At 46.3% G+C, this 23,016-nt stretch overlaps 1 protein-coding gene across 1 annotated transcript in view; it reads left to right on the top strand.

The window, feature by feature from the left end:
- Positions 1-23,016, top strand: part of MYBPC3 (myosin binding protein C3) — a 165,698-nt gene that overhangs the window by 37,505 nt on the left and 105,177 nt on the right. Inside the window, exons 8-12 of the mRNA XM_088448639.1 lie at positions 334-390; positions 11,291-11,314; positions 12,870-13,036; positions 16,348-16,480; positions 16,763-16,765. Coding sequence (XP_088304765.1) covers positions 334-390; positions 11,291-11,314; positions 12,870-13,036; positions 16,348-16,480; positions 16,763-16,765 — 384 coding nt within the window. The remainder of the gene's footprint in view (positions 1-333; positions 391-11,290; positions 11,315-12,869; positions 13,037-16,347; positions 16,481-16,762; positions 16,766-23,016) is intronic.

Below are 23,016 nucleotides of genomic sequence, written 5' to 3'. Positions count from 1 at the left end.
CTGCAAGTTACTGGCTATTTCATTTACCCTGGACATGATTTGCCGTCCCAAAATATGGACTTTTTCTTTTATATAATATTGATCAACCTTACTGTAGTGTAAAATCACAGAGCTTCTATCAAGACATCACGTGTTCACCAGCGCATTACAGGACAGCGCCATCTAGCCCTGACTGTATGTATTGTCACATAAGTAAGACATTGGCTCCTCCATTTTTCTAAAGTATAAAAAATGTCAAGACTTGATGGTCCAGGCACCTTAGGAAACACTTGCAGGGCACATACTGTCTGTCTCTCTCTTACCAATCACTGACTTTATACCCCTTGTTTCCAGTGGTGACGGAGCGGAAGAAGCTGGGGAACTGGACTTCAGTGCTCTACTGAAAAAAAGGTGAGAGAGTAATGTAGCAGTATATCCCTCCCTAAGAACAGTTCTCCATATACTGTACACACTCCATACTTACACTATTGTATATATGCTGATATGGCATACATTCTTACTGTCCATGATTAGTCCGTATTCCTCTCACGCAGTATTATACATGTTCATTGTTTGGTATCTACTTTGCAAATCATTTCCTCATTGTTCTGTATCTCCCCCCATAAAGCTTCTACTACAGTACACTGGGCATATCCCAAGCAGATCATTCTCCTATTTTTTCTATATGTTCCTCATGACTCTTGAGGGCTCTGTGCAGGGCTGTAACTGGGGGTGGGAGAGGGGTGCTACTGCCCAGGGCCTAGGGGGCAGCATGGCTGTTCCCCCGTGGCGCCTTTATTTGGCTGTACAGAGTACCTGGAACAGCACCCTGCAGACTAAAGAGGGGCGGTCATCTTCTTCCTGCCCTAGCGACCCCGCCCACCATCATCACTACGTCACGTGTCTGGGGGGGAAGTTTTTTAGACTGAAATGGGGGCATCACAGTATTAAGTAACTCTGCTCGCTCTATATAGTCTTTGCCTTGGGAGCTGAGCTATAAGATAATGTTAAACCGGGGTAATAAGTTATTATTTCATCGATGCAATAAGTGTATATTTAATAAATAAGCCCCATCACACATCCAGCATTTTTTTATATGACTGTAAAGCTGAATCGCCAAGTTAAATATTGACTATGCTGTGCCCCATGTTGCTCAGCAGTGGAGGGCAATAAACCCGTCGAGATCCTGGCGCCAGTATTGTGAGGGCAACATACTCACTGTTGACATAGTGAGTGTCGATATCCCGTATCCCCAAAACATCCACCAGTGGGGAGTCATGGCATTTTCAAATGTGCTTCTTACTGTACATAACTTCCACAGTAGGTCTCTGACACTCGGCTGTACGCTGACAGACATACTGTACAGCGCACTGCATCTGCTCCTGTTACAGCTCTCTACTGCTTTTCACACCTCCACTCTACTGTACACTGCTATAAAATGACCTCATTATGCACTAGACTAATATAGTGCTGACAAAACAGCTGTATATATCATATGTTGAATCTTGTACTTGCTATAAGTAGGCTGAAGCTTGTAAAGGGTGGTTACAAAAGTGCAAAAGGTCTGTTTTGTGATGTCGCTCACACGACACAATTACTTTGGTGCAAATGCACCATGTACTGAGGGCCTGATTCAGACCCGCTCTCAAGCGCATAGCGCAAGCGGGTCGATGGTGGGGTACTGCGCACGCGCGGTGAGCGCCGCTCGCATGTGCAAGCCCTGGAGCGAGAGAGAACTCACTACAAAAGGGGCGGCTATCGATGTTGATCGACAGCTCGCCTGTTTTGTAGGCGGGGAGGGGGGGTGGCTACACAAACGGAGGCGTTTCCGAAGGAATGCCTGCCGTTTGTGGGAGGCACCACTGACATCACCAGTGATGTCAGTGGAGAGCTTCCTGCTCTGTTAGAGCAGGAAGCTCTCGGGGGCTTGCGACGGAAGAGACCCTACCACAAGCCCCGATGGTCGGGTGGTCACCCACAGCTTAGCGAGCGGCCAGGAGGCCGCAACAAAAAAAAATAACGCCCTGATTCAGAGCGAGCGCTCTTAAAGAGCGTCTGGCTCTGAATCAGGCCCTGAGTTCAGGGTAGAGGCATTGTATGCAGACACATCATATGCAACATAGACACCCACATGGGATGTATGCAACTAGTTGCATACCTCCTAACTATTCGGCGGGACTTCATGGGACTAGTCTTGCAGTCGGTATTCATTTACTTGCAGTAATTTCCTACCCCCCAACATGACCCTTTCCATCTGCTCTGCTCCTGGACTTCCCACCTAATTTATGACTGCCGTCACCTGTGTTGAACTAGTTAATTGTTATTACACAGATGACTGCAATAATAAATTAAGAGGGAAGTCCAGGAGCAGAGCATTTTGTACCGAATCATGTTGGAGGGTCTGTGAGTTGGGAGGTCTCAGTTGCGTGTGGCTTGTAAACTGAAGTGCTAAACATGCCCCCAAGTAAACCACGCTCTTGTGTCCGATTTGAATCGTTATAATGTTGGTGGTTATGGCAGTTGCAGCGTGTTCACACACATTTAAAAAAATTTAGGGGTCTATTTACTAAGCAGTGTTAGGAGACAGAGTGAAAAGTGATAAGGTGACAGCCAATCAGCTCCCAACTGTAATTTTTCAAACACAGCCTGTGAGATGGCAGTTAGGAGCTGATTGGCTGGCACCTTATCACTTTTCACTCTGTCTCCTCTGTCTCCTGATCACCATCGCGACCATCAACCTGGTCGGTCGTTAAGCTGTGGGTGGTAACCCACAGCTTAACGATCGACAAGGAGGCGGCCGTTCAGGATGCAAGCGACCGCCCTGATTCAGTGCGACCACTTGCAACTAACGACCGCCTCTGAATGAGGTCCACAGTCCTAATATCCCCTGACTCTCACAATTAATTTATAACACAAATGAGTCTAAACCCAGCAGTATTTAGGATAAAAATGCAGATGTGTAAATGAATGTAGGGGCAGTCCTCAGTGGTGGATTTCCCACTAGGCATGTGAGGCATATACCTAGGGGCATCCCTTGTGGGGGCGGCACGGTGGCTCCCCTGCATCAGAGCTCCAGTGGGCTGCTGGCCTGATGGGGCCGCCTGGAGACCGGGTGATTCCATTTTTTTTCTTTTTGTCAATACGGCAAATTGTGGTGCGAGAGGTGGAGTGAGGTTGGGGCTGTCTTGGCTGTTCGGGGGCAATGGGACCAGCCCTGAGGCATTACCATTTTGAATGGGCTACTCAGACTGATTTGTGCACCAGCATGTTTTGCACTTTTGTACTTGTCCTTGATTGACAGCTTGATAATGTGGAAACGTTCCTTGTTCCTTAAATCTTGCTATCTGAGATATTAGACTGTCTTATCAATAGACCACTATTGGGAAAGCCATATTTCTTGTCATGATAGCACTACATTGCAGGTGGTACTAATGCTATGAGTTTTGTAACATCCTATAGATTCAAGGTGTTCATTATCATGTTTATGCCTTTGTTACTTTCTGTTCCCTACCAGAACTGTACATACTGTAAGCTTTTGCTTTCTCTTCCCAATATATCTAAATATAGCTTTATATACCTTCTTTGGCTCGCTCAATGCATTTCATCCAGCTCTCATGCTTGCTGCCTCTCCCTTTTCTGCTAATTGCAATGCTTCCATTTCACCCACCTTGCTTGCAAAGCTCTTTCCAATGCTTGCTCCATCCCCCTCACCGTACACTCTCTTGCAATGTTTGCTGCACTCCTCTCACCCTGCTCTCTTGCAATGTTTGCTGCACTCCTCTCACCCTGAGCTCTTTCGAAGCTTGCTGCACTCCTCTTGCAATGCTTTCTGCACTCCTCTCACACTGAGCTCTTTCAAAGCTTGCTGCACTCCTCTCACCCTGCTCTCTTTCGAAGCTTGCTGCACTCCTCTCACCCTGTTCTCTTTCGAAGCTTGCTGCACTCCTCTCACACTGAGCTCTTTCAAAGCTTGCTGCACTCCTCTCACCCTGTTCTCTTTCGAAGCTTGCTGCACTCCTCTCACACTAAGCTCTTTCGAAGCTTGCTGCACTCCTCTCACACTGAGTTCTTTCGAAGCTTGCTGCACTCCTCTCACACTGAGCTCTTTCGAAGCTTGCTGCACTCCTCTCACACTGAGTTCTTTCGAAGCTTGCTGCACTCCTCTCACACTGAGCTCTTTCGAAGCTTGCTGCACTCCTCTCACACTGAGCTCTTTCAAAGCTTGCTGCAACCCTCTCAGGCTGCGCTCTTGCAATGCTTGCTGCCTCACTATTATCCTGCTCTCTTGAAATACGTGATGCAATCCTCTCACGCTGCACTCTTGCAATTCTTGCTGCACTACTCACACTGCTCTCTTGCAATACTTGCCCGATTCCTCTCACCCTGCCCTCTTTCAAAGCTTGCTGCACTCCTCTCACCCTGCTCACTTGCAAAGCTCGCTGCATCCCTCTCATCCTGTTTTCTTGCACTACTTGCTGCACTCCTTTCACCCTGCTCTCTTGCAATGCTTGCTTTACTTCTCTCACCCTGCTATATTGCAATGCTTGCTGCATTCCTCTCACCTTGCCCTCTTTCAAAGCTTGCTGCGTCGCTCTCACCCTGCGCTTTTGCAGTGTTTGCTACATCCCTCTCACCCTGCGCTCTTGCAATGCTTGCTGCACTCCTCTCACCCTGCGCTCTTGCAATGCTTGCTGCATCCCTCTCACCCTGCTCCCATGCAATTCTTGCTGCACTCCTCTCACCCTGCGCTCTTGCAATGCTTGCTGCACTCCTCTCACCCTGCTCTCTTGCAATGCTTGCTGCATACCTCACCCTGCTCTCTTGCAATGCTTGCTGCACTCCTCACCCTGCTCTCTTGCAGTGCTTGCTGCATACCTCACTCTGCGATCTTGCAAAACTTGCTGCATTCCTCTCACCCTGTGCTCTTGCAATGCTTGCTGCACTCCTCTCACCCTGTGCTCTTGCAATGCTTGCTGCATCCCTCTCACCCTGTGCTCTTGCAATGCTTGCTGCACTCCTCTCACCCTGCTCTCTTGCAATGCTTGCTGCACTCCTCTCACCCTGCTCTCTTGCAATGCTTGCTGCACTCCTCTCACCCTGCTCTCTTGAAATGCTTGCTGCACTCCTCTCACCCTGTGCTCTTGCAATGCTTGCTGCACTCCTCTCACCCTGCTCTCTTGCAATGCTTGCTGCACTCCTCTCACCCTGCGCTCTTGCAATGCTTGCTGCTTCCCTCTCACCCTGTGCTCTTGCAATGCTTGCTGCACTCCTCTCACCTTGCTCTCTTACAGTGCTTGCTGCATTCCTCTCACCCTGAGTTCTTGCAAAGCTTGCTGCATTCCTCTCACCCTGCGCTCTTGCATTGCTTGCTGCATTCTCTTAATATTATACACTCACAATGTTTATGCACCTCTTTCATATCTATAATTGTACGTTCTTTCTATTTCTCTATCACACTTAATCATCTTACACTTGCATCTCTTTTTCTTCCCGTAATTATTTTTTCCTTATTTTTCTCTGTCCGTCATGATGCATATAGAGAGTAAGTTCTCAGTGATGTGCACGCTGTTTGCATGATAGAGCTTTACTGACGCTTCAGCCAAACTGACTATGCCAGTGGCTCTGACTGATGTCTGGAGGCCAGTAATATGCATTTAGTAACGCTTAGCGGATGTCGCCACTCATTTCCTGCTGATTAGTTCACCTCTCGGTTCTGCTAATAACAGATAGACAGATAGATAGATAGATAGATAGATAGATAGATAGATAGATAGACAGACAGACAGACAGACAGACAGACAGACAGACAGACAGACAGACAGACAGACAGACAGACAGACAGATAGATAGATAGATAGATAGATAGATAGATTAGATCAGGGATAGCCAACCTGGTCCTTGAGAGCTACCAACAGTTCATGTTTTTCAGGCCACCTGTGGATCTGTAGAATATCGGTTAGGAATGAATGCACCACATGTTTGAAAATGTGACAGTATGCCGGCCATACATTGCCAGATAAAATGTCTGTCGGTCTAACAGGCATTTTATCTGGCAGCCTGCCACCCTGCAGATATCGCGGACATACACTGTGAGATATCCCATGTGTATTGGCCCCGATATCTGTGCTTCGGCCCGGGAAGGAGACATTTCCCCGTTTCTTCCCTGTGAAGGAACAGGGGAAATGTCTATCGGGAGGCCGCGACTTACCATACACTGCCTGATGCGGCCGACATTTAACTTACAAAATATTGCATCGGACGGGCATGCTGGGCAATCAATATTGGATCAATATTTTACCCTCGGTCGCCCACACACAGTATAATTATCCGGGGGATCCGCTGATATCGGGCGGATCGGGCCGATAATTGTATAGTGTATGCCCGGCATTAGTAATGACTACACCTGTTCTCCAGCTACTGTAGGTGGTCTGGAAAACGTGTTAGTAGCTCTCAAGGACCAGGTTTGACACCCCCTGGATTAGATAGATAGATAGATATGAGATAGATAGATATGAGATAGATAGATACTAGATAGAGAGATAGATATGAGATAGATAGATAGATAGATAGATAGATAGATAGATAGATAGATAGATAGATAGATATGAGATAGATAGATAGATAGATAGATAGATAGATAGATAGATAGATAGATAGATGAGGAGATATTATAGAGAAGCACGTAATGCAGCTGTCCTTCTCCTGACAACCAGTGAGTAATAGGATAGTGTACATCATAGTCTGGAGCAGAAGCTGTGTTACTATATTAAACACCTCTCTGGCAGCTGGTCAAAAATATCTCTTGTCACCGCACAGCTTGAATGGGAAAGAGGTAGACGGCAGAAGCATTGAGAAAGCATTCTGGGCAGAGAGGGGTGTGTGGCTACTTCCATGGACTGATAGCAAGAATGGGGGAGCTATATGAACATTTCTGTAACATGAGGTATATGATGTATTTTACAAGTAATGAGCTATAGATAGAACATGAGTTACAGTATACCAAGTGATTTAACAAACAAAATCAAAGTAGAAGTTGAAGTTATAGCAGACTCCTTTCTCAGGCTGCTCTGGATAATTAGCTCTGGAACCATTAGATGAATATTAGATGACATTATCTAGGCTATGCTGGTATATCTAGGGCTCGATCTGAGCTTTTGTATTTCAAAACATGTGTGAGATGGTGGCAGAAAGGATCCCAGAGAGCTCATAGCTCAATCATAGCTCAATCATAGCTCAATGTCCATGTTATAGAACTGCTGTATACATGGGGTTATTTATAATGGGTGCAGGGAGTGGGGTGCTCACAGGTCCATGGGACCCACAACGTCGTTCAGACATATTGCTGGTACACACTGGGCGATGGGCACCAGATATATCGGCCAATCAACTGATCGACCAATATATCTGTCAGTGTGTAACCATCTTTAGATGTAGTGCTGGCGGTTTCCCATTCATGTTGAATTAAAGAGCGGGATGTAGTCAGGATACAGGCGTGCGGGATAGCCCCGACACCCACATCCTGACATGGGACCAAAGATAGGCATCAAAATCCCGACGCCTAACAATAGCCCCACTACTAAATCCCGACACCAGGCTTACCGAATGAAGGTAAACCGTGTGTCTTAGCGTGTAGCCACAGGGGGAGAGGGTTAGCTTTAGGGACCCCCGGGGGGACTTAGGGCTAGGCACTCCCCGGGGAGGGTTAGGGTAGGGAAAGGGGGGATTAGGCACCACTAGTGGGGGTTAGGGTTAGGCACCACTTTTAGGGGTAAGGGTTAGGCCCTCCCTCCAGAGGATTAGGGTTAGGCACTAACAGGGGGAGGTTAGGGTTACGCACCACTAGTGGGGGTTAGGGTTAGGCACCACTAGTGGGAGTTAGGGTTAGGCACCCCCTCCAGAGGGTTAGGTTTAAGCACTAACAGGGGGAGGTTAGGGTTAGGCACTAGAGGCGGAGGCAGGGGCGCCGAGAGGGGGGGGAACGGGTACAGATTAGCCTGGCCCGGGCTTCCTGAGGGGCCCGGCGGGGGCCCGGCGGGGGTCCGGCGCCGCCTCCCCCTCCCTCACAGCAGCACAGCACACAGCGTGTGCTGAGCTGCAGTTGGAGACTGCTCGTGGCTGCTGAGTAGCAGCCACAGCAGTCTCCTATGCCTGTGCGGGGGAGCGATCACACTGATCGCGCCCCCCTGGCTTTGCACCGGGCTGAGGAGGCTCAGAGCGTCCCCCTCCCCGGCGCGCAGCGCCGCTTCGCGGTGCTGCAAATCTTTTATATATTTTTTTTTTCGGCAAGGGAGCGTGGCCACGCCTCCCGAGATTAGGCCACGCCTCCTATTACCGAGGCCCGCCTTGGCTCTTGGCGGCCCTGGGCGGAGGTTAGGGTTAGGCATCACTAAGGGACGGTTAGGGTAGAGAGAGGGGAGGGTTAAAGTACTTACCTTCTGTAGTCAGAATTTCGACCTGTCGGGCTGCCGCTGTCGGTATTTGATGCGCCAGCATTACACACCGATTCCATAAATATAGGGAGAGATTTACTAAAACTTCAAAAAAAGGAAAAGTGCATGTGTTGCCATGGTAACCAATCAAAATCTAGCTATCATTTTCTAAAATGGAATAGATTAACGATAGGTAGAATCTCATTAGGCATCACCTTCACTTTTTCTATTTAGAAGATTTTAGTAAATATATCACTAATTCCAACACATTCTGTAATAAGTTAATATTTAAATGTGTACTCAATACCAACACCTTAGTAGAGTAAGTCATTTTTGGACTAAACTAATTGTTATGAGAATTCCGTTTATCAGTTTACTAAGAGTTAATGTCCAGCATTTGGTTAGTAATTGCAGACAGCTATTTTGTGAAATGACTCAATATGTAGATTTGAAATGACCAGGAATTAGTGACACGATGTGTTGTGAGTCAGTCTAGGTTACAAGGATAATTGATATGTTATTCCCGTCAATATTTTAGGTGACAAAGGGGTCTATGTACTAAGCCTTGGAGAAAGATAAAGTGGACAGAGATAATGTACCAACCAATCAGCTCCTAACTGTTATTATCAAACACAGCCTGTAAGGTGACAGTTAGGAGCTGATTGGCTGGTACTTTATCTCCATCCACTTTATCTCTCTCCAAGGCTCAGTACATAGACCTCCTATATGAGTGCTTTTTAACATGTCACAACAATGTGTAGATACAGTTGGGTTCCACTGCATTATTCTGGATATGACAGAGATTTTGCACATTGCATGTGTTGCAACTATGTCGCTGAGACTGCAATGGCCAGAGACCAACAAAAAACATATTGCCATGTTACTGTACACACATTGCATGTTAGTTTCTGGCTATGAAAGCAGCATTGCAGAAAATCATTTGGGGGGGGCATAGATCTCAAGTGTACGATGGGCAGTTTAGGGTGGTTTGTAAGTATTACGAGTGTTCACATGGTGGATGTTATAGGGAAATTTGGAAGAGTTCTAGGGGTTCACAAGCTTATTTCGGAGCTCAAATGGACATTTTTTCAGGCATGCTCACTTTGCAAGTAAAATTCTGTCATGTGAAGAGAACATTCATAATATTAGAGGAATTACATTCAATAAACTTCCATCAACTGGCAGAGTCAATCATTGTTAGAGTCCTTCTGAATAAAGTGTTCCAACACTCCAGCAGTTTGTTCAATACTCATTTATTCCGCCAACGTTGGAGTAAATTCCTACCCTCTAACATTCCTCCTCCCATCAGGTACAAAATGCTCTACTCCTGGGCTTCCCATCTAATGTATGATTGCAGTCACCTGTGTTAAACTAGCTAACTGATGAGAAAGGTGTTTCAACACAGGTGGTTGCAATCATACATTAAAGGAAGTCCAGGAGCAGAGTATTTTGTACCTAACGGAACGGGTCATGTTGAAGGGTCTGTAAATTGGAGTTCATAAAAACTATTATAGTTCCCACTAATATAAATGACAATGTTTTGCAGGTTGCGGCCCACTTCAACAGATAGGACACTTCTATGATGCGTTCCAGATGGCATAAAGTGACCTGGAGCAGTTTAATCTTCATACTGTATAATAAGCAGTGAAGTACATCAAGAACCATCCATGACTGCTCTGTTAGGTGAGACCGTCTTACCTATCAGAGCAGCTACGGATGGTTATCCTTTATATTATCCCTAATCATTATACAAGTCTCCTATGTGATGAAGCAGGCTATGACCATCGAAACACATCATTCATAATACTGGGAACTATAATCATCTGCTCCAACTTTGACAGAATAATTGAGCCAATGTCTAGAGTGTTAGAACACTCCATTCAGGAAGACTCTTGCAATAATGCTACCAGCACACCTGTGCCAGTGAGAGCCCTTTCCTCACAGTGACTATTGCACCTGTGCCAGTGAGAAACCTTTCCTCACAGTATCCACACTGAAGAGACATCTCGATTCCCTTCACATCTCTTGTATCTCAGAGTAGTGTCATGGATTTCACATTTCTAATAGAATCATAATGTTCCCAAGCACATCACCCCAGGAGAAACCGCCTGCCAGCCTATGTGGTCCCATGGTGCTTCAGGGCTTACAGACTACAGTTTGAATGTAAACTCCTTCAGTAATTTACTTCAATCTATGACCGCTGGAGCATCGTGAGACTTCAAGTGTCGTCTCTCATGGTTTTATCTCTAGAAAGGTGGGGTCTCATCATGGACCACATAATTCCACTTTGTAGGGGCAGTGGTAGGGCGATTGCTATTGCATACATATACAGTTTCTGTGTACTTCCTCTAGACTTTACTTTGGCAGGAGCTTATTTCCACTTGCCATAATTTATATATAAAGCAGGTGCTACAAGCACAAAAGTGGGTACATGCAATTGTTTTGCAGCACCTGTCAGTCACAAACACCCCCTTTCCCCCCCCCCCATTATACAGTAAGCTAGAGATGCTGTCACAGTTACAGAGTTGAATGGTGTCTAATGCTTTTACTAATGCTTTTAGTTGTCTGTTGCATAGTATGCACACTGCTGAGGTTCCTCTTGCACCCAAGCTGTATTGCTACTACGTTTGCACCCATATTTTGCATGGGCTCCTATTTGCCATATTTTCTCTTTGCATGCCATGGTACTGTACTAGTTTGCCTTATCTACTGCATGTCCGAGATATCATGTCTGAATGTCTGTCTACCTCTGCCTGGTCTCAGCCAGTGAACAATGGTTTTGATGGTTGCCTTGCACTGACTTGTCTTGCTCTCTCTTGCCCCCGGCGATGCGGGTGCTGTCTCCGATGCATGTTTTTCTGAATGCCTCTTTGCGACTCCAGCAGTTTCCTGCGTTCAGTAAATCGGTAAGACCCAGAACATACAATGGCCTTCCAATAAGGTCAGGAGGTGATCTGTGATCAGGAACCGTTAGAGTTCAAAGTCAAACACAGTTATAATTAGCACAGTATTGTTACCCTATTTAAGGCCTTCTTCCTAACCCCTAGAGGATAAACCCATCAACAGAGGGCCTGATTCACACCCGGACGCTATTTGTGGACACTCGTTCTTAAAAAGGGGCGGGATATTTAAATTGTGCGCTCGCTCTTTGCGGTGTCTTGACGCCTCTATGTCTGAGCGAGCTTCCGAAAAATGCGCTCGCTATTTTGTAAAGACGCCTCTTTGCCGTTCGCATCACACGTCATCTCCGGTATTTATTAGATTAATCGGGAACATCGAAAGGCATCTAAACTGCTCGCAGTGCTTGTGGTAGGATTTTCTTCCCGCTATCACTGCGAGCAGTTCAGGCTAAAAGACAACCAAGTGACGTGGTCGATGACGCTCCTTTACTAATTATGCACTCCCATTAAACGCCCTTTTGACTGTTAGGCACGCCTGCGTTCGGATCTCCACTCCCACGTTTTCAAGCACCTTCCCCTGTTTCCACCCACAAACGGTACATTCTGTCAATCAAATTAGCAGCCCCTCGCTGTTTTACGAGCGCACGATTTGTGACCGCAATGACTGTTTTGCGCATGCGCATTACGACCCATATGCATGCGCAGTTGTGCGAACATCGCTCAGAGCGAACGAGCGTCCGCTTACGAGCGGCTCTGGATCAGGCCCAGAGTCCAGGTAGAAACAGTTCAGAACACTTTGTCAAGCAAAATGTCAGCTTTAATATGCTGCCAAAAGGCCCTGTACATTAATTGTGATTAGGGAGAGACAATAGAAGCAGGTTGGCAGGTCTTAATAAGAAGAGAGTATTACATTGTCTATCTTGCAGCGTTCATGTGATTGATGTATTCAGCCTCCTATTTAAAACAGGATTTACTGTCCTTAACAACATGAAGTGCTGTGAGATTAATATCCCCTGTAAACACATGTGCTAATTGCAATTTACAGTGTAATATATATATAGGAATACAGTATCAGATCTTATCTGAACCGCAGCCAAAGCACGTTGGTTTATGAAACGGTTCTATTTGTGGTCAACTTCATTACAAGTAAACAGCAGCTCTATTACTTTGTAACTAAATTCTGTACAGTAGCTCACATCCTTCCAATCCTTGTGCAGCAATACATTTAGCAATTCCCCTCTGTAAATCAACTGTCCAATGTATCATAGACATATGGTACTGAGTGTTATTTACTAACATTGCAATCTGCCCTATAATTCCAGCAGCCAATCAGCAACAAGCTTTTATTTGTCTAGACAAGAAAGACAATGAAAGCAAATATCTTGTTGGTTGAAGTGTTTTAGTACAAATCTGTATCTAAACACAAAGTTAGCACATAATTGTCACAGACTCTTCCCTCAAAACTTGGTGGCACAATGCTCACCCGTGAGGTTTTCATCTTTGACCTCGTCAGAGGCCAGAGGCCACCTTGGCTGCTTGTTGACATGATCTTCTCTGACAGCAATGAGGCAAAGATGGAAGTCGAGCCAGATGTGGACGTTTGGGACATCCTCCGTCAGGCACCACCCTCTGAATACGAGAAGATTGCTTTCCAGTATGGTATCACTGATCTGCGTGGTCTCCTCAAACGTCTCAAGAAGATGAAGAAGGAGGAGAAGAAGAGCACAGGTGAAGAATGTTACCCAGAAACCCTTCTTAACATAAATAAGTGTCACCTACATATGGTGGAGCCAATCATATTGTACACTGCACCAGTACAAATTGAATACAATAACCTCACTAGAGTGTGCTAGAATTGAGGCCACGGTAATACATTCCTTTGGGTTTGAAGCCCATAAAATGTGTATATTATTCTGATTCTTGAGAATAGTTTGTATATTGCCAACTGTTATATATATATATATATATGAGTGTTTGGCATTTACTGTAGTCCGTTTTTATGGGGGAACACATGAATTAGCGGGCCTAGGTGGTAGAGTCTACAGGGCTGCTAAAGTTACCATTTGACAGGAGACGTCAGATGGATCAGGGATGTTCCTACAGTAGGTTTGCACTGTGGAGAAATGTGATTTCATTTTGTGGGATGAGATTATTCCCATCCTTGCCAACTTGTCACTGTGCGGGTGGGTGCGACCCATCTTTAGGCCCAGCCCCCCCGCAGTATAATACTGCAAATCATGGGTCTGTGAAGAGGGCGGGGCCAAGTTGATGTCATTATTTGAGATTCAAATCATCGGGCCCCATCCCTCCCATATCACTAGGAAGTGGGAGGGGTGAGGGAGGATGATCGGCTCTTCCTGGAGTCCACTGGACTGATTCACTATGAATCGCTATTCTGCTTATACGCACGCTACGCAGTTGCTAATATCAGCGGTGATATGTAAATGTTTGCAATCGCAGCCTGACATAAAGGCGCCCACTTCCCCTTACTTACATCCATATACTTGACCAGCATAGTGAAACAATCGGTAACATCGAGTAACATCTGACAGTTAGGGAAGCCCAGACCTTACTCAGGAATTGCTTACTTTTGCGCACGCTATGGCATCTGGTATCACAGTGGATAAATTATGCGCGCCCCTGCAACGGCGTTGAAAGGCACTGGCACGCCTTAATTTGCCCGACCACCCCACCCTGTCACAACCCACAAACGGTACTTCCTGTCAATCACTCTGCCACTGGTCTGCATACCTTCTGCGATCGCAATTCCTACCGCATTGCCTAGTTCACGCATTGCGCACTGCGATGCATACGCATGCGCAGTGCGAATGGATCAACCATTGCTTGCGTATAAGCAACTGCTCTCCTTGCTGAATCAGGCCCCGAGTTGGCGGGAATGTAGAAGGGTCAGTCAGGGAGCAATACGCTTGTTTATTGGCAGCTTTTTGCTCCCCATTAAAAGGTTTGAATTTTCTGAGCAGTCTCAGTAGCAGGAAACTTGAACTCATCCCTATACTTTTGATGGGACCCATTTTGCACCCTCCAAGTTTTGTGAAACACTTTGACCAATGTAGTTAAACATTTTGGAGTCCCGATGCTCCATCACATGAATTAGACTCAGAGTCGGACTGGCCCACAGGGGTACAGGGGAAATCCCCGGTGGGCCCCACAGCCTGAGGGGCCCACCCCGTGCTCTAGGGGTGGTGCAGGGTCATGGATGAACTTGGGTGCTTGATTTGTTTCTATGGAAACAACATTAAGATTAGCCCTCCTGCCAATCAAAATGAGTGGAGCTGACACACCCACGTCCCCTTTTTTATAAAGGGGCTCTGGGCTTGATTCAGACCCGCTCGCGAGCGCTGAGTGCTCGCAAGCGTGTCGATGTTGCCCAAGTGCGCATCAGGGAGCCGGCTCCGTCGTGCGCATGCGCGAGACCCGAATAACGACGGCCAAGCCGTCGTTATGGGTCTCGCACAAAAAGGGGGCGTGCTGTCGATGGTGATTGACAGCACGCCCCCTTTGGTGGGCATGCCGGGGGTGTGGCTGCCCAGACAGAGGCGTTCCCATGGGAAAGCCTACTGATAGAGCCAAAAGCACTCCAGGACTTGTGGCAATGAGACCCTACCACAGTGTCTTGTCGCAAGCCCGATGGTCGCGATGGTCTTGACCATCGCGACCATCATTTTGGCCGCTCGCTATAGCTGTGGGTGGTCACCCACAGCTATGCGAGCGGCCAGGAGGCCGCTCCAAAAAGGAGCAGGGACGGCCCTGATTCAGAGCGAGCGCTCTATCAGAGCATCCGGCTCTGAATCAGGGCCTCTGTTCTTTGCATGTCCTCTCTAATGGTTGGCCAAGTCCATTTGTTTTGGCTGGCCACACCCCTTCTGGTAGATAGTCACAGCCCTTAAGCTTGTGCACCTACCATTGCATTCCCTGGTGGGCCCTTCATGCCCCAGTCCGACACTGATTAGACTACACTGGGCAGAAGTTTATTTTACTTCCCAACAGTCATCCAGACAATCTCATGATAAAATATGCTCCTCCCCCAAGCTGCCCCAACCCCTCCTCTGCCTACTTCTGTGTAAACCACAGGCGGTTAAAATATTTATTACTGACAGCATTTGTTGCCGATGTAATCTTCCCACTCCTCAATCCCTGCTCTCTTTAATTTCTGGGGCAAATAGGAGCATTGCCTACTACAGGACACGCCTGATTCAGAGGCGCGCGCTATTTGCTTGCACTTGCTCTGAATCAGGGCGTCCCTATTTTTTTTTTACCGGCCTCCAGGCCACTCGCACAACTGTGGGTGACCACCCACAGCTTGTGCGAGCGGCCTGGCGATGGTTGCGATTATCGCAACCATCGGCATTGTGAGGAGACCCTTGTGGTAAGGTCTCAGCACTCGCAATGCCAAGTGGACTTCCAGCTCTAATAGAGCTGTTGATCAACATCGACAGCCGCCCCGTTTTGCTGTAAGCTTCGGAGCGAATGAAGGTCTCACTTGCTACGGGGCTCGCACACGTCGCGCGTGCGCACTGGACCACCATCGTCCTGCTTGCAAGCGGGTCTGAATCAGGCCCACTGTTCTCTTCTATTACCTCATTTCAACAAATGGGCCTTTTTTGCTACTTGTGATTGGTTTGAACGGGCCCACCGAGAGGATCCTTGGGCCCTAGTGCAACTGCTTTGGAAAAAGCAGATGCTGGGTGAGTGGGTGTGACTGCACAAGGCCATTAGAATATTGGTCTTCCTCGGTCATTTTCCTCTCCCCATAATCTGAATCAGCTGGCTCCATGGAAGAGCAGAAGGGCCTGGAGCTCTATCTCCTCCTCCATATTCAGCAAGGCTAAGTGAGGTCTGGCACTTTAAATCGGCCCTCCAAACCCACTCCTTCCTCCCTCTAACTAAACAGCTTTTTGTCCCTCTGGGCACTGGTTGAAATGGAGACAGATCCTACTAAAGCCACAGGTTCTGTTGTTAATGGAGCATGATACAGCCCTATCATTATTGTAACGCTCTCCAATCATCTCTTCCTTTAGCTTTCCTGAAGAAGCTGGACCCTGCCTACCAAGTGGACAAGGGTCAGAAAATGAAGTTAATTGTGGAAGTGGCCAATCCTGATGCAGAGGTCAAATGGATGAAGAATGGCCAAGAGATCCGTGTCAGTGGCAGGTGAGAGGAGAGAATCGCGTGGTAACGGTTACACGTGTACAAGTAACTTTCATCAATGTAGCCAATATCCCACGGCAGGCGCGTAATCTAAATATATCACATATACAGTATATCAATGTTAGTAGGTGGAACCAGCCTGTACATCCATAGAACTATACAGCGTTCACTCTAGTTTGCAAGCTGATGATTTTAAATTTGCTACTACTATCTCACCCTGTCTTCTCCTTTCTCCCTGTGCCTCCGCCATGCGATTGACCGGAAATTGGCTCATGAATCATTCAGCAAGTAAGTTATCTAATAATTTCTATAAATGTATATCTGTGTCATAAGCATCCTGGGTGTGTTGTGTGGGTGTTGTAGCCTCTATATCAGTACATGAGTCAATGATTATGTAGAACATCATGTAATTCCTATAGTTGGTACTATTGCATTATTTGGCATTTCAGCAGAAAATAGCAAAGTAATAGACACTAATACACTCAGTGAAGGCTTTCGTGTAGACCACTGTGCTTTCCTTACCCTTTGTGTCCCCGCAGTCACAGGTTGAATATTTCTAAGATAATAATAATAGTAATCATAATATACTTCCTGGTAGTTCCCCGGAGAGGACGGCCCATTTGGGGCATCACAAATAGCATCATCACGGCTCCGCCCCCATGGATGGTTTTCATTGGAGGTTGCAGGGCTACGATGATGCGATTAATAGGAAATCTTACCATCACTGCCCCTTGTCCCAACCACTTCAGGGGGCGGGTTGGGGGCGAGCTCAGAATGCGGCAGGGTGGCCCACCTTTCTGGGAGCCGGATAGGTTACCCCCCACAAAAAATCTTGAGTCTCCCGGCAGTTTCAGGAGAGTGAGTATGTATGTATTGTATGTATCATGTAATTGTACCAATGCAAGCTCATGTACAGATGTGTCCTCATACATCTAGCCTCCTTTCGCATTAAACAGGCCTTCTAGTCGCGCCATGCCTTGGTGTGACTCTATAGCGCCGAGCGTCTTTTCATGCTACTTTTTCCCCTCAAATGCATCTTAGTTGCACAGCAATGCGATTAGAATGCACAAGCAGCTTCTGCTGATTAAAATGATATGCATCATGTCTATATTCTGTGTGTGACTGCGGCTGTATCCGCATGTGACATACTACGTTACATTGTCAGCGGCTGTGACACTGTAATGTAGCATTTCTCACTGTAATGTAGGTTTCCATATTTCATATGTGTGTGTGTGTGTGTGAAATACGCAGCACACACACATACACACAGCATACACACACAGCATACTTACACACACACATAGCATACACACACATTGCATACTAACACACACCCTAGTTGCCGGGCTGCTGCTGCTGGGTGGCCGTGATGATCCTCCCTCTAGTTCCCTCTGGGAGGGCTGTGATCGCTGCTCGCTGCCCGGCCACTTCTGGTTCAGCTATCAGCGCTTCCGCGTCTGGTGGTATGAAAGCACCTGACGCACAAGCGCTGACAGCTGTACAGGCAGCGGCCAGGCAGCTCCGATCATGGGTGGCCTGCGGATGGTGGAGAGATGGAGACCAGGCTATCTCCGTCTCTGAAAAAAAGATAAGGATGGTCGAGGGGGGGGTTTCTGGGTATAGGCTTTCTGTAGAATACTGATCGACATCAATCACTAATTAGTGTGTCATATTTTACTATGCATTTTTGTACTACATTACCTTTTACGCAGATTTGGAGAAATGTTTATTACTTTGCATACGGGCACATACTGTATATGCTTTATATCCATGCAATATGGGCCACATACGTTCAATTTAGTATCTGTCCTATTTTGCCTGTACGCTACACTACTAGTAGATAAAAAGCAGACACAATGTACAACTTGTAGACTGTACCTCTAGTAAATTTAATGCTAGTAGACCATAGGCAAACGCAGGGGGGGTTCCGGTTGCCTGGAAAAAGCCCCTCCCCAGCCCACACCATGACAACAATAGAAATAGTAATATAATAGAATTTTACAAGTGCTGCATGTTCTTCTCAGTATCACAAATGAAGTAATTAGCACCTCATTTGGATATTTTAACATGTGTCAGTCAGTAATAAATACACCTGTGCACCAACTCGGAGATATTGGAAAACATGCACTGTTACGGGTGCACTGCTATAGACCATCCATAGGTTTAATTATTAATACTATATAATAATACACTAGTGCATAACAAGACCAATATGTACATATATGTCCAGGGCAGTGCTAAGATATTCTGCTGCTCCGCCAGACTCCTGGACTTGCTCCAATGCTCTGGAATGGTGCCTACATCTGAAATAAATTCAGCTCAGACAGAATGGCCCTACTTCTGCATATAATGGCATACTGTGATCACAGGTCTTGTATACGCTGGAATTATGACACCCAATACACTTTGTATGATGCATATTAAAGCTGCTTAAGTGATAGTTACGCCCTCTTCATGAACTGGAACTCACTCTAAAATTGAGCATTTGGAAACCCCCCTCTAGAAATCCTGCGTTTGCCACTGTAGACTGTACCACTAGTAAATTGAATGCTGGTAGACTGTACCTCTAGTAGATGGAAAACATAATTCACTGCACATGTAATAAAATGGATGCTGTTAGACCGTACCTCTAGTAAATTGAATGCTAGTAGACTGTACCTCTATTAAAGTAATTGTTGGTAGACTGTATCTCTGGTAGATGGAATGTTAGTAGACTGTACATGGGATGCAGGTTGGCTCTACCTCTATTAAATGGAACCCTGTAGACTGTGGGCCTGCTTCTGTAAGGATCGTAATTGCAAAGCTGCACGCAGGCATATACTGCAGTATGTAGTGCACGCAGGCAGCTTTGCAATTGCGATCCTTGCAGATATGGTAATGAGGCATCACGCCTCCTGTGCATTACTTAACCGAGCTGCGTTGTCCAACGCAGCATCAGTTAATCTGCATACCATCGGCCGGCTGTGGTGACCCATGGGATCCTGCAGCCAGCCGCCGCTGTTTAGGGGAAGAGGCCAGGAAATCTCTATCAGCCGACAGAGATCCTGGCTTCTTCCCTCCCGCGCAATGGCAGCGACAGGCCTCCGTTTAAAAAAACTGAGGGCATCGCCGCCCCCTCCATGCCCACAAATGGCAGCAGACTGTCAATTACTGACAGTCTGCTGCCAATATGTGTGTGGCCTCACAGGCCCGTTCTGCACATGCGCGGAACGAGTCTGGCACCTGCGCAGATTCACAAACATCGGGAATCTGCGTTCAGCAGTGCACTAGCATGCACTGCTGAATCAGGCCCTGTATCTCTAGTAGATGTAAAACATAACTTATTGCACATCTAATAAATAGATGCTTGTAGACTGTACCTCTAGTAGACAAAATGCTGTTAGACTGTACTTCTAGTAAATTGAATTCTAGTAGGCTGTTGCAATAGTGGATGGAATGCTGATAGACTGTGCCTCTCTAGTACATGGGATTCTGGTAGACAGTACCTATTAAATAGAATCCTCATCTGCTGTGTCTCTAGTAGATGAAATGCTGGACAACTGTACCTTTAGTAAATGAAATGCTGGTAGACTGTACTACTAGTAAATGGAATGCTGGTAGATTGTATCTCTAAAAAATAGAATACTGGTACACTGTACCACTAGTAAACAGAATGCCGGTAGACTGTACCACTAGTAAATGGAATGCTGGTAGACTCTATTTCTAGTCAATGGAATGCTGGTAGACTCTACTTCTAGTCAATGGAATGCTGGTAGACTCTACCTCTAGTCAATAGAATGCTGGTTAACTGTACCACTAACAAATGGAATGCTCCTAGACTTTACGTCTAGTAAATGGAATGCTGGTAGACTGAACCTCTAGTAAATGGAATGCAGGTAGACTAAACCTTTAGTAAATGGAATGCAGGTAGACTTTACCTCTAGTAAATGGAATGCTTGTAGACTTTACCTCTAGTAAATGGAATGCTGGTAGACTTTACCTCTAGTAAATAGAATACTGGTAGACTGAATCTCTAGTAATTGGAAAGCACATAGGCTGAACCTCTGGTCAGTGGTGTCAAACTTGGGCCCCTCCAGCTGCAGTGGAACTACACATCAAAGCATGCACTGCCACAGTTTTGCTATTAGGGCATGCTACAACTGTGGCAGGGCATGCTGGGATATGCAGTCCCACAGCAGCTGGAGGGCCCGAGTTTGACACCACTGCTCTAGTACATGAAATACTTGTAGACTTTACCTCTAGTAAATGGAACGCTTGTAGACTGAACCTCTAGTAAATGGAATGCTGGTAGACTGAACCTCTAGTAAATGGAATGCTGGTAGACTGAACCTCTAGTAAATGGAATGCTGGTAGACTGAACCTCTAGTAAATGGAATGCTGGTAGACTGAACCTCTAGTAAATGGAGTGCTGGTAGACTGAACCTCTAGTAAATGGAATGCTGGTAGACTGAACCTCTAGTAAATGGAATGCTGGTAGACTGAACCTCTAGTACATGGAGTGCTGGTAGACTGAACCTCTAGTACATGGAGTGCTGGTAGACTGAACCTCTAGTAAATGGAATGCTGGTAGACTGAACCTCTAGTACATGGAGTGCTGGTAGACTGAACCTCTAGTACATGGAGTGCTGGTAGACTGAACCTCTAGTACATGGAGTGCTGGTAGACTGAACCTCTAGTACATGGAATGCTGGTAGACTGAACCTATAGTACATGGAATGCTGGTAGACTGAACCTCTAGTAAATGGAGTGCTGGTAGACTGAACCTATAGTACATGGAGTGCTGGTAGACTGTACCACTAACAAAAATGTATCCGCACAGGAATTGAAAATATATTCCCCTCTTATTATAAATCAATTTGTTTTGTGAGGGGAGGTGCTCCAAAGAATAAATATAATATTACCAAGCACAAAAAGGGAACAAGTATTCTTATAAAGGGCACTCTTAGATTTATAATAATGTTTATATCACAGTTGTCTTCAGGATTCTAATAGTAACTTCTAAAACATAACTTTTAATACTTTTTTATTAAAGGCAAAATATAAATCAAAATCAATAACGATTGTCCACATGGACTTTAATTGTTACAATAAAATGTATGACTGTGGAATCTAGTTGTGCCGAGTGATTATGTAAGTCCTTATGTATCAATAACCCTACAATGCCTTTATCATTAATTCATTTATGCATCTGGGTATTATTATTGAACTAAGGGGCTGATTCAGAGCCGCTCGCACGATGTGTAGGCAGTGCTATCGCACAGCAATGCATTAGCACGCCCAGTATTTCTTAGAGAGTGGTCACATAGTGTATGCAGACACCCACCAGCCTGTTTTAAGACGCCCACTTGTGCACGTCATGTCCAGGAAGCGTATGCAACCATCGGTACATCGGCTGCTATCGCAGCGCTTGAAGTTGACCATACCCTGCCGCAAGCACTGCGAGCACTTCACTCTAAAACGCCGTTGAGATGATCAGGCACGCCTGCGTTTGCACCTCCACACCCCCATTTATAATGGCCAGCCTCTGTTACCACCTACACACAGCTTCCCCTGTCACTCACTCTGCTGGGCTGTCTATGTGCAGCGAGCGGATACATTGCGAGCGGGTCTGAATCAGGCCCTAAGTGTCTATAAATTCTCAGGAAATATCGACGAGATGCTCTTACATCTTATAACACAAAAGACCTCATTCAGAGCCGCTCACAAAAAGCGAGCGCTCGCTCTGAATGAGGGCGGACGATTTTTTTTTTTAAAAGCCGGCCTCCTGGCCGCTCGCTAAGCTGTGGGTGACCACCCACAGCTTTTGTGAGTGGCCAGGTGATGGACCATCGCGACCATCAGGCTTGCGACGAGACCCTTGTGGTAGGGTCTCGTCTGCCCCAAGCCCAGTGAGCTTTTGGCTATAATACAGCCGGAAGCTAACTACTGTCATCACTGGTGATGTCAGTAGGGCCACCCACAAACGGCAGGCGTTCCTTCAGGAACGCCTCTGTTTGTCCAGCCACCCCCCCACCCCGCCTACAAAATGGGGCGAGCTGTCGATCAACATCGACAGCCACCACGTTTGTAGCGAGCCCTGGAGCGAGTGAATTTCTCACTCGCTACGGTGCTTGCGCACACCGCGCGTGCGCAATGCACAACCATCAACCCTCTTGCGAGCGGTCTGAATGAGACCCAAAGTGTTATCCTATCTTATAACACAAAGTGTTATCCTATGACTATGTGGCAATAATAGTCAGTTATATTCAGTATGACCGGACATAGGAGGTATCATTAGAGGATACATATCCTGCTGTTTATTGGTTATTTATCCTAATATGGTTGATGACACAACATGTGTCATTTGCCCTGAGGTTAACCCTATATTAATTTAAGGGCTCTTCCTCTTAGGCCACTAAAGGCTATATATAAATTCTGTGATATATTATGTATCCTGATTAGAACTGTGTTTTAGATGTAATGATTATAATCACCTCTATTAAAGTTCAAAGCTCAGCACATGACCATAATGGTTACAGGTTACTACTCCATCCCATGAA

This window comes from Taudactylus pleione, unplaced genomic scaffold, assembly GCF_031769625.1.
Source record: "Taudactylus pleione unplaced genomic scaffold, aTauple2 ptg000462l, whole genome shotgun sequence".
In the NCBI taxonomy this organism is placed as follows: domain Eukaryota; kingdom Metazoa; phylum Chordata; class Amphibia; order Anura; family Myobatrachidae; genus Taudactylus; species Taudactylus pleione.
The sequence above is the reverse complement of the archived record's forward strand: the minus strand, read 5'-3'. Positions and strand labels throughout refer to the sequence as shown.